This window comes from Gymnogyps californianus, chromosome 22 (genome assembly GCF_018139145.2).
Source record: "Gymnogyps californianus isolate 813 chromosome 22, ASM1813914v2, whole genome shotgun sequence".
NCBI lineage: Eukaryota > Metazoa > Chordata > Aves > Accipitriformes > Cathartidae > Gymnogyps > Gymnogyps californianus.
Genome location: NC_059492.1, coordinates 4,214,774 through 4,226,337, shown reverse-complemented (window position 1 = coordinate 4,226,337; position 11,564 = coordinate 4,214,774). Strand labels below are relative to the sequence as shown.

The window sequence follows — 11,564 nt, the reverse complement described above, 5'->3', positions numbered from 1 at the left end:
GGAGCCGGTGCTTGGGAAGATGACAAAGTTGAGCTGAATCCCTCGTGACTGCGAGCATCCAGGGTTTTCAGCGCAAGGCAGCCTGGAAGCCGATGCATTAGATGATAACAATTCGCTTCGGAGATTAAGAAACTCGATTTTTCTTCGGAACTTCACCCAGAGCGAAGTTTTGATTTGCCAATAGAAAAATCAACGTAAAACCAAGCATATACTCACCAATCAAAGGAATCTAAGGGACTCTGTTCAAGAGGGTGCTGCCCAGGTTTGGGTTAGGAGCGGAGTCAGCCCTGAGCCTGCATCTGCGCTGGTCTTCGGGGCTGGTGTTGCAGCCCACGGCCGGACCCTGAGCTCCTCTGCTGGAGCTTGTGCAGTTCTCACTGCACGCACTGGGCTCAGCTTGCAGGGCCGTGGACCTTCATAAGCCGTTGTGAATCCAGGCCTTACTCTTTTCCTTAAAAATACAAGAAAAAGGAAAAAAAAAAAACCCACGGCAGTGTTAAGGTAATTACAAGGAGGTTTTAACACATGTCTCAATTTGCATTAATTAAATCAACAGGGAAGCTTCAATTGAGTAAATGAGTTTTTTTCTAAGCGGCAGCAAATGCTGTGGCAGGCTGGAGCTGGTAACTCCGGTTTGCTGCATGCATGTGCGGTGGGATGGGGAGGGATCTGCCGGCTGGAAGGGGCTTCCCTGGAGGGAGGGAGCCGCAGGCAGGACGAGCTGGGGGCAGGGATGATGACAAGAAGACTCTCAGCTCTAAGATACTAAGAGCTCCAAGCCGGGTCTGTGCTGACACTGTCGGATTTCAGCCCCGAGCCCAGAGAGTGGAAAGCTTTGAAGCCGAAGCTGGTCGGAGAGCGGAGGTTGCTCTGTGGAGATAAGCCGTGGGTAAGAGGAATGCGTCCATTCATACCCCAGCCATGCTGCAAGCACAGCTGTGAGGGGAATATAAATGGGCAGCGTTGGGTTTTTTTTTTATTTTTAAAGCCATCAGTTTGAATATTAAAGCAGATCAGACACATTGAAACGCTTGGCTGGAAATGAACTCTTTCCAACACACAACCCTCCAGGGCAGGGGATGGCTGGGCTGCCAACCTGCAGGCGGGTACCCCGGGTGCTGACCCCCAGCGTAACAGAGTCGGTGTTTCCTTCCCACGTCCCTGAGAAGGAAAATCCCTCTGTGGATAAAACACGGGGGATTTACAGATATAAAACCCGGCTAGTTCACATTCAAATCCGAACCTCCGCGTTGTAAGGACACAGCAACCAAGAGCTGGTGCCGACGGGCTGCTGCGGCAGATCGCATACCAGGCTAACCCTCAATCCCTGCTTTTTGCCAGAAAACCTTCCAGCGTGGCACAGGCAAGCCTGGAGCAGCCCGGGCCACCGCAAAGACCCCAGGGCTGTCCCCTCTGGTCGCTGGCCTGGGCAAGTGGCAGGGAATGATGCTCTGTGCCTGCCCATGCCTGGCCTGGGAAACGCTGGCTCCGGCAGAGCTGTCCCAGCCCCTTTCTTTCCGACCTCTCAGGCCCAGCAAAGCAATCCAAGCAAGCTGGGACGTGGGGAAAACACCTTCCTCGCGTGCTACGCCGGGGATTTGTGCTGCATCTTTCATGTACGCTGCCTCCGGCCTCGAGGCTGGAGCATGTAATGAGGATCTGGAGGAAAGCGCTGCTTGCAAGGGGAGCCTGATTGAAGAGATGGCTCCGGCTGGATTTTAAAGCAGATGCAGCGAGTCAGTGAAGTAGGAAAATGCTCAGAGGGCTCCTGCACCACCACATCCCATAGAGAGCAGAGAGGGGCCGACGGAGCGGAGGAAAGAGGGTGTCTGCCCTGCCCAAGTGACCCCGGGACTTTTTGGAACTCTCTTCTGGTGGGGTTTTCCTCCAGAGGCACCAAGACAATTGGCAACGTGGTCCCGGGCGCAGAGGCTGGCTCTGGAGCAGGGAGCAAAGGGATGCAGGGCCAAGCAGAAGGATATCTGCCTGATTCCCCGCTCCCCCAGCCCCACGGGCACTGGGGATGGGAGTAAGCAGCTTTCTGTGAACCGAAGGGTTAACAAATGGCACAGAGCAAACCTCTGAGCACAGTCGGTTTCTGCCACCCCCTTCCCGAAAGCCTTTACATAAGAAGTCTTGCAGAATTTATAGCCTGCCTCAGCTGTGCCGTGCGGGAGCCACGACCGGGCTGCTCCCCTGTAGCTGCCAGTGCAGATCCCCGGCCGTGCTAATTCGGGGAGGAAAATGGGATTTGATTTCTGCACCAGTCACTGTCTCTCACTGTTAAAACGGGACCTGACGGGCTCTGTCCATCCCCCTGCCCCGGCTCGCCCACACGATTCATCGCATACATCGACCTTGAATATCCCCCACCCGCCCTCAGCATCTCAGCAGAGCGGTCCTGAGCCTCCCTGGGCTGTCACACCCCAGCCTGCTCCCAGGGCTAGAAATGGTGTTTTAGGTGTAAAACAATTAACAAAAAAAAAAAAAGCTGGAAGCCTCAAAAGCACTGGGCTCTTGTGGTCCTGTTCACATCAGTCCTTTGTGTCACCGGAGAGCGGAGGAGACGTTGAAAGATGTTCTTTCTGCTGCTTCTTCCCCCCAAGGCCATCCCAGAGCATCCTCAGCCCTAGGACTCGCCCTCGACTGAGAGGGGCCGGGGGCCACCAGCGAGGCGAGGACATGGCCGTCACGGTGACACAAACAACTCGGGCACCGGAGGAGTGACCTGCTGCTTTTCCATTCCCCTTTCTTCCCCTGGGAGAAGGGCTTTGCTGGCACCCATGTCACCCGCTGTCGCTGGGTGAGGAATACCACGTGCCACCCAAACCCCCCTCTCCTCCAGCCTCAGCACCCCAGGAAATCCTGCCTCCGCGCGGCCCCGGGTGCTGTCGTCTGCAGCAGCTTCTCTCTGCGATGGCAGGAGGTGAAGCAAAGCCGGGGCTTTGGCGCTGCCGTCCCCCCGGCACGTCCCCCAGGAGGAATGCCGCGGCGGCGGCGGGACAATGCAAAAGCAGATGGTGTGCCAGGAGCCCGGATGTTCCCAGCAGCTGCCGAGGCGGCGTGTCCAGGATTGCCTGCCGCCTCTCCCGCCGCAGTGCCAGCGAGGACCCTGGGGAGGGTCTCCGGTGGGGTAAATCCATGCAGCTCCGCTGGCTTCAGCCCTGCTTCGGGATGGCTGAGGATCAGACCCCCCTTAAAAAGCGTCCCTTGCTCTAACGTCTGTGGTGTTACCCAGGAATGTGCCGTCGGTACTTCCAAAGTGCCTTATTCCCACCGACAGCGTGTGCCTGTTTGCAGCAGCGTTGCTCTTTGTGCTGCGTAACCAGGCTGGGCCGTTTTCCTTCCGTCCCCAGGGCTGATCTCCGTCCCCGTTTCACATCCCTGCACCGCTGGGGTGCCCAGAGATACTTCCAGCCGGTCCCTTGTTTAAAACCATCCTCCTTCTTTTTTCCCCCTGATTTTAGGCGTGGAGTCAGCAATCTGGCCAGCTTTCCAGGACGACGATAAGATTTTCATTACCTTTGTGCTTGGAGTCCTGATGCTGCATCTCTTTGCGCTGGTTCTTTTGGCTGTGGTTGAACTACCCCCAACCCACAGCGAACGACCCCCCTGCCTGCTCCTGCCAGATGTGCCACAGCTGCAGCAGATCCAGCCAGGCCCACCGAGGGATCGATGCCCACCTACCCCCTGCATGCAAGAAGGGTGTCACCTCAGGCCCAAGTGACAGCCAACTCAGTCTTTGTCCCCGGGGATTTTATTCCTTTAGCCCCACAGCCCTCACTGCAGGCAGCAGCCACTGCAGGCAGCAGCCACAAGCGACAGCGCTTGAGCAGGGAGGGCTCTCCTGGCATGCTCGCTGAGCGCCCCGGCCACCAGACGTCCTACGAGCATGGTCCCCAGGTCCTGCTCTCCCCATGGGTCCTCCTGCCCTTGTTGGCTCCTGCACGGCTCGTTTTGGACAAGAAGCAGCCGCTTTCCCGGTACCCTGCTCCCACCAGCGACCTCGGAGCAGGCTACAGGTTGGAGCGGCAGAACGGTGCTTCTGGAACAACCGAGTCTCCGATGCCTTCCAGGAGGTTGTCCCATTGATCAAATTCCTCTTCCAGGTCTGCACGGGGCAGAGATGGTGATGAGGTTACTACAGCGATTATCAGCCCGGCTCCAGGCGTAAAGGAGGAGCAGCCACCGGACCCCTTTGCTTTGTACAACGGGATGGGAAGCACCAAACCCAAGCCCGGGGAGGCAGCGGCCGCCCCGCAGCCCCCTGCAAGCGGGGGAGCTCTCGTGCCCTCCCGAGCCCCCAGCCAACGTGCCCTCCACCCCGCGCCGTACTGAGATGCCTTTGCAGGAAGGCCAGAGCTGCCCGGCTGGTGATGTCCAGACCCTTGTAGGGGTCGAGGGTCCCCCTCACGCTGAAGATGCGGTTGACAAGTTTCCCGGTGAGAAAGGTGAAGTCGGTCTGGCTCTGGTGCACGGATCCCCTGCAACAGGGAAGGGATCTGCTTCAGTGGGAGCTGGGGAGAGGTCCTCCTGCTGGGACACAGCTTGTAGGTGCTCCCAGGGGGGTACTGGCGGGTGGGTGCCCCCAGCCCGTGACTCACAGGATGGTTATAATCTTCGTCTGGCTGTTTCTGGAGCTCAGCCTCTTCATTTTGGCAACGCTTTCTGGCGTCTGGAACTTCTCGGTGTTGATGAAGAGCACGGGCTTGGGCACCTCTGGGTACAGCACGTTCTCCAGGGGGAACATCCAGGCGTCGAGAGCCACCGCGCACCTGCAGCAGGACGGACGCCTGGCACTGCCGCCCATGCCACGGCTCCCCTTCCCACCAGGATGAGCCACGTGTCCCCGGAGCTTCCCATGGCTCCTCGTCCCTGCTGCGGCTTACCTGAAGCCGGGCTCTTTCACCAAGGCCAGCACTGCTGTCACCCCGCCGAAGGAATGGCCCATGACGGCGACTTTGGTCAGATCAATGCTGTCCTGCAAAAAGGAGAAGGCTGAGGAGCCTGTGCCCAAATCTTGCTGCAGAAGGTCCTTAATTAGGGAAGAAAAAGCCAAGGGAAGAAGATCAGCAAAGCCCCACTGTTCTGCCCTCTGCAAGGGATGCCGTGTCCCGTTTTCACCACTGGTGCAATGGGACCCAGCTTCCCCGGCACGCACAGGGAAGAAAAAGGAGAAGAGAGGCACCCAGAAGGCGAGACATGAAAGGCTGTGGCTCTGCATAGACCCTGCTTGTCCCAGGAGGAAAAGTCTCACGCAACAAGGACTGATCCTGCCAGCAAAGGGCACCCGGACCCCCCCAGCCACCAAACAAGCCCCCTGGCAGGTCCTTCAGCACAGACAGACCCAGATACCTTCAGCACAGAGAGATCTAAGTCCTGGTGAAGGACGTTTGGGACAGATTTACCGCTGCTGACGTCCTTGAAGAGCTGGAGCGCTCGCACGCATTCCTCTGCTCTCTGATGAACCTGGGGGTGAGAGTTGCCCCTTCCCCAGTTAACCCAGTTCCTCCACCCCACAAGTTTGGGGTCAGATCCTCCCTCCGACGTCCGCCCATGCTTGTCCCTCCAAAACCACAGCGCTCAGACCCGACGGGGCTTTCCCTGAATTACGGCAAACGTAAAAGCAAGTGAGAGGCTGCACCGCAGCGGCTCCCGCGGGGATGCAGTGAATTTATTGGAATGGTTTCTTTTTTTGTTTGTTTTTAATTCAGTTAATCTGATAGCACAGACGGCTGGAGACGAGCAAAAGACCTCTGCTCCGGGGAGGAAGCAGCGGGACATGCAGGGCAGGGAGAGCCCGGTTTCCTCACCAGCTGCCCCCAAGCCAAGCCTGCTGAAGCCATCCGCCGGTGCAAACACCCGCAGGGAGCCCAGATCCCCCGTCCCACCCCAGCTACCGGGAGCAAACCTGGACGTCACCCTGAAACCCAGCGTGGGGGCTCCATCCAGGAGCGGCTCAAAAGCCCAAACCGCCGATTCGAGGGGAGGAAGCCCTGACCTGGAGCCACTTTGGGGCTACGTCCTCTGCTCCCCTAAGGACACAAATGCTGTTGGCTGTGCACATTTAAAGGCCTCCCCCAGAGGTGACAAGTGACAAAAAATTCAGATGAAAACCTCTCTCCGCTCCTCCCTGCTCCCTCTGACACAGAAGATGCTGTAACTGAGGCTGACCTGGCAACCATTTCCCTCTGTTTATAATTTATTTCTCATTCACCCTCAACATTTATGCTCATGGGTTCATCTTTATAGGAAAACTGTTTCCCTTGTTTGTGCAACGTGCTGTGAGACAGAGCATACACAAAAATAAGAGGCTGGGAGGTGATTTAAGACTGCCAAAAGCACCTCCAATCCCTACGTTTCCTAGAGAGCTTTTCTACGACAAATCTTGACTCGATGTCGTCCTTTTAAATGAGGCAGAAACAAGCAGGGGGGAACGTGGCTCAGCAGGAAACCTTCCTGCTACCCAGCAAGCAGCTGTCTGGGGTAATCCCGGAGAGACAAAAATCAGAGCGTGAACAAACCCAGGAGCCGGTCCGGAGCCCCGCCAGCCTGCGGTGCTGGGCTGGGCAGAAAGCCCGTTTCTCCCCGGGGTGCGGGTGACATTAAGCATCTGGGGATGCGGCAAAACCCAGCCTTGCTCCTGCCGGGGTCAGCCGGAGCCGGACAGAGGGACCCCATGAAACAGAGATAAACGGGTTGAACAGATTTTTCTCAGCTTGCAAGGAGAAAGCTCAGCCCCAGCATCATGGCGGTATGGGTTTGGGAAGGGCAGGAGATGAAGACTCCAGGGATGGGGGGCCAGCTCGGCTTGCAGGAGGGATTTCACGGCTCCTGGGTGGCCCACCCTTAACCCCCCCCCGCCAAGTACCTGCTTGTTTCGGAAATAAAACTCCTTCTGCCCTTGGGGCACCCGTTGGTAGGGGATCCACTCCTCTCTCCCAGCCTCCGCCGTGCAGAAATAAGTCGCGGAGGCAGAATGGTCCCTGCAGCGGCAGGAGGGCAGGCAGCTGCGTCACGGGGGCACCGGCACCTCCCCGGGGCACGATGCCCTGCCAGCCCCGTCACGGCTGCCGAATTCGGCGAGGACCGGGGCACCCACCTATGCTCCAGCGCTGCCACTGCGAAGCCCCAGGACGCCAGTTCCGAGCAGACCGAGGAGTACAGGGTCCTGCAAGGGAGCGGGGTCAGGGCTGCGCTGCCAACGCAAGGCAGGTCCGAGCGGGGCCATGGGGGGCCCAGGACACCCGTGTCCCCGTCCCGGCTCTGGCCCTGAGCGGGGGCTCAGCACCCCCAGCCCCGCTCGGGGATCATCCTACCGAAAGGCTCCCAGGCCGTGGGAGAAGATGATCAGTGGGTACCCGCTGCTGCAGGGCTTGAAAGGCCCGTTCCAGCTCACGGGCACTCTGCAGGAGCCTGCGGGGAAGAGAAACCCCTCAGGAAAAGGAGGGACATGGGCAGTGGGATGCTGCTGCTGCAGCAGGTCCCCGCTCGGCTCCGTCCCTGCCTGTAGCATCCGCCCAGCTGCCCCAAGCACAGGGGATCGGCTTGGTGGCTTTGTACCCCGCTAAGGGAGTGGGTCCCTAAGGAATGGGGGAGCACCCAGGATGGGGGATGTGGTGCCCGCCACCCCCTTACCAATGGTGACGCTGAGCAGGGGCGCGCACCAGCACCGGCTGCGGTGGGCGAAGTCGGCCAGCCCGCCGCAGTACTCGTAGCGTGGGATCCAGAGCGGCCGCTCGGCCCCTGCCCGGGGCAGGCAGGGGTAGAAGAGGCGGAGGAAGAGCCCCTGGGGGAGAGAGGGGAAGGGGGGACGCAGTGGGGACAGCACAGAGCGGCGGTGGCCACGTCCTCGGCGAGCTCAGCTCTCGCAAAACCCAGCTGGCTGCAGCCACCCCGCTGTGCATGGAAGCCTGTCCCTGTGGCCGTTCCCCATCTCTGTCTCCGTCCCGTACCTGCCGCGTGTGGCCCACCATGACATCCGCGCAGCCCACGTGGTGAGGTCCCTTCCCCAGGGGCAGCGCCAGCGACTGCGTCCCCCCCATGCTGCCACGGCCCAGCCTAGGCAGAGACACGGGGTCAGGGTCCGTTCCCTCCCCGGGGGACCCCAACTCGGTCTCTCCTCCTTCGCCCACCCCTTTCCTGTTGCTCAGATCCCGGGCATCCCCCCAGCACGGCGCCAGCAAACGCCCCGGCAGCGAGAGGAGAAACGAAGCTCCCAATTCCCACCCCGTGGAATTCCCACAGGCGCAGACCCTCGGGGCTGCTCAGGGATGAAACCCCGCAGTTTCTCTCCTGGGTGCTGCCGGGGCTGACGGCTGATCCGTGCTCCATGGGGCAGGTGGGGCTCAGCAGAATCTGCCCCACGGCCACCCTGCTGTGGGGCAGCCGTCCCCGTCCCCCCCACTGCGCCCGGGGGTGCTGAGAGCTGGGGGGAGGCAGCACGGCCAGACAGTGCCGAGCTGGGGTGGCACAGGGGATGTGCGAGCAAGGGGTCAGTGCGGGGCTGACATGGCCGTCTGCCAGCCCTGAGCACCCACGGGAGCCACTGAGGACACGGGGGGGACAGAGCCCTGCACCCCCCCGCCTCCCCCTCCCGTGCAGAACTACAGCTCCCTGCACCCCCCGGGGCTGGGGAACTACAACTCCCAGTATAGCCCTGGCCTGGGACTACACCTCCCAGTATGCGCTGGGTCCCCGGACTACACCTCCCAGTATCCCCAGCTGAACTACAGATCCCAGTGCTTCCCAGTGCCTGTCTCCCAGAGCCCTCCCGCAGCCCCCAGTCCTCCCCCAGCGCCCCCACTTACCATCGCAGCTTCTAGTACCCCTCCCAGCTCCCAGTGCCCCCCCAGCTCCCCCTCCAGCTCCCAGTGCTCCCCAAGAGCTCCCAGTGCCCCCTCAGCTCCCCCTGCGGCTCCCAGTGCCCCTCCCAAGCTCCCAGGGCTCCCCCAGCTCCCAGTTTCCCTCTGTGCCCCCCAGCTCCCAGCACACACCCTCCCCAGCACCCAGTATCCCCCATTCTCCCCCTCCCAGTCCTCCCCGCACTCACTAGTGCACCGGGTCACAGCTCCCAGCACGTACCAGTGCGCCCTGCACTACAGCTCCCAGTGCCACCCATGCATGTAGACTACAGCTCCCAGTAGGCACCAGTACAGGACACAGCTGCCAGTGTCACCAGTGCAAAATCACAGCTCCCAGTGCCGCCAGTGCAAGATGCAGCTCCCAGTCCCACCAGTGCAAAACCACAGCTCCCAGTGCCCCAGTGCAGGGCACAACCCCACTCCCCTCATCACAGCCGCAGCCCCTCCGTGGGGGGCTGTGGGGGGCCGTGCCCATGGGCAGCACCCTGACCCCGGCGCTGCCCTGTCCCTGTCTGCACCCCAGCTGGGTTCCTGCCCCCCGGGGCTGGGGACTGTCCCCATGTCCGTCCCCCCCAGAGCCCCAGAGGTGCCCCGGGGCTCCCGCTGCCCATCCCCACGTTCCCTGTCCTTCGGTTAATCCGCTTTCTGTAGCTAAAGCGGCCCCGGGCCCATGGTAATCTCCTCCGCAGCCGGGGATTAACTCCCCACGGGGCCGAGCCGGCCGGGCCTGGCAAATAAATATCCAAAGATTTGGTAAAAAAACGTCCCTACCAAGCTGCCACGCACGCAGACCCACGCCGGGCTCCCCAGCGTGGTCCCCTGGGTGCATGGGGAAACTGAGGCACAGGCTGGGCACCACATGGGGCCCTGGGGCTGTCACTCTGTGTGTCCCACCCGATTGCTGGGGCAGGGAGAGGGGTCCCCAGCCCGTACCCACCAGCACAGCCACCCCGGGGTGCCCAGCTGGGGCTGGTGGCACCCTGCCCCGTGCCGAGCACCCGTACTACCCAGAGGCTGGTCCACCTGCAGGCTGAGGCCGGCCAGGTTGTTACACCCATGGATGGGATCCAGCACCCCGTTGTGTCCCAGCTTGCCCGGCCGGCGGGGCAGGGCGGAGGGTGGCTGGCACAGCCGGGGATGCCGGGGCAGGGTGGGAGAGGCGAGCCCCGACCTGCCCCTGCTGCCCCGCTCCACCCCACGCCTGGCTCCCCATGGTGGGGCTCAGCACCCCCAGCACCCCCACATCGCCCCGGCAAAGCCACCCCCGGGAGACAATCCTGGCTGGAGATGGCGGGGGCTGCTCCGGGCGGCGAGTTCGGCTGCTCGGGGCCATCCCGCTCTCGCCTCCGATCGAACCCTGCGGGACAGGGGTATGGGGGTCCCGCAGGCGAACTCCTGGGGTCCCATTTATGTGGGTGCCGCTGGGGGAGCACTGGGGGCCGGTTGGCTTTGCTGCTGACCATGTTGCCCCCACGCTGGGCTCACGCGGCGTTTACAGGGGCTTTCTTTAAAGGGATTAACTCGGCCCACACTCCCGTTCCAGCCACCCCGTCAAGAGTTCCCACAGCCGTGCGCTGTGGATGGCTGATTTGGGGGGGGGGGGGAGTCAGGCCAGGCTGGGACCCCCATCTCTGCCCCGTGGGAGGGTGAACCTCCACAGTCCACCACCGGCTTTGCGCCGTGGCCCCGGCTCCCACGCGTGGATGGGTTTGGAGCCGGGTTTGACTTAGGCAAGAGCTGTCAGGCTGCGAAAGGGCTCGTCCTGCCCGCCCCGGGCTGGGAGCCTGGGGGTCTCGCTGGAGCCCGGGGGTGTCATTAGAGCTTGGGGGCTGTCACTGGTGGAGGTGGCCCCAGCTGTGTTTCTGGCCACTATCTGCTCCCCATCGCTGCCCCATCGTGACTCCCATTGCTGCCCTATAACTGCCCCGTCCCTTTGGGGGGTTCCCCGGGGGGCTCCGGGGCACAGAGGGGCGGGGGGGGGGGGGCTGAAGGCAACCGTACCCGAGGGCTGAGACCGGCGGGACGGGCCGCTCCCCTCGGGGCTCCCCGGCACCGGACGCGTCCGCGAACAGGGACGCGAGGAGGGACACGGGACGTGGGCCGGCCCTTGCGTGGGGTCCCACAGCGGGCGGGCGGCGCAGGGACCTTGCGGAACCCCGGCACCCCCCCCCCCCCCGGTGCGCGGGGAACCCCCGTCCCACGTGGGCGCTCTGCGGGCGGCGGGGGGCGGCCAATGGGAAGGCGCCGCAGGGGAGGGTGGGGGGGTGAGGCTCCGCGGGGCGCGCCCTCTGGACGGTGCGAGCCACGCCCACGGGGGCGCGGACGGCCAATGGGAAGCGTGTGGGCGGGGCCAAGGGGGAATGTTGTGACGGTGGGACTAGGACGCGGTGTAACAGATGCGGGCGGGGGGGACACGGAGCGGGGGGGGCACGGAGCGGAGCGGGGGGGGCACCGGGACCGGCCGGGCAGCGGGGCCGGGCACTGACCGGGAAGAGACGGGCAGGCAAGGGGACAGAGGGACAGCCAGCCCCGGGGACGGGGGGGGACGGGGACAGCCAGACGGACGGGGGACAGCCAGCCCCGGGGTGCGGGGGGGGGGACGGACGGGGGGGGGACACGGGCAGGCTGACACGGGGACAGGCGGACAGGCAGCCACGAGGGGCGCAGACAGCCGGGGGTACACGGGGACAGACAGCCCAA

General features: G+C 62.6%; 1 protein-coding gene across 1 annotated transcript; it reads right to left on the bottom strand.

Annotated features, from left to right (window-relative positions):
• Nucleotides 1-4,016: 4,016 nt before the first annotated feature.
• On the bottom strand, nucleotides 4,017-8,045 carry PAFAH2 (platelet activating factor acetylhydrolase 2). The gene is made up of 11 exons (XM_050909975.1): nucleotides 7,956-8,045; nucleotides 7,668-7,789; nucleotides 7,564-7,567; nucleotides 7,320-7,435; nucleotides 7,103-7,171; nucleotides 6,872-6,986; nucleotides 5,356-5,469; nucleotides 4,890-4,981; nucleotides 4,605-4,775; nucleotides 4,336-4,484; nucleotides 4,017-4,111 (listed from the first exon to the last, which is right to left on the bottom strand). The coding sequence occupies exons 1-11, from the start codon at nucleotides 8,043-8,045 to the stop codon at nucleotides 4,017-4,019; spliced, it is 1,137 nt and encodes a 378-aa protein (XP_050765932.1).
• Between the last annotated feature and the right edge of the window lie 3,519 nt (nucleotides 8,046-11,564).

What these genes read in the sequence shown, in the direction of transcription:
- PAFAH2 (XM_050909975.1), bottom strand. Translation starts at nt 8,045, where the DNA reads ATGGGGGGGACGCAGTCGCTGGCGCTGCCCCTGGGGAAGGGACCTCAC. An exon ending in CACGGCCTGGGAGCCTTTCG is followed by an intron (nt 7,172 to 7,319) that starts GTAGGATGATCC and finishes GCTCCCTTGCAG; the next exon opens with GACCCTGTACTCCTCGGTCT. An exon ending in GTGGCAGCGCTGGAGCATAG is followed by an intron (nt 6,987 to 7,102) that starts GTGGGTGCCCCG and finishes CTGCCGCTGCAG; the next exon opens with GGACCATTCTGCCTCCGCGA.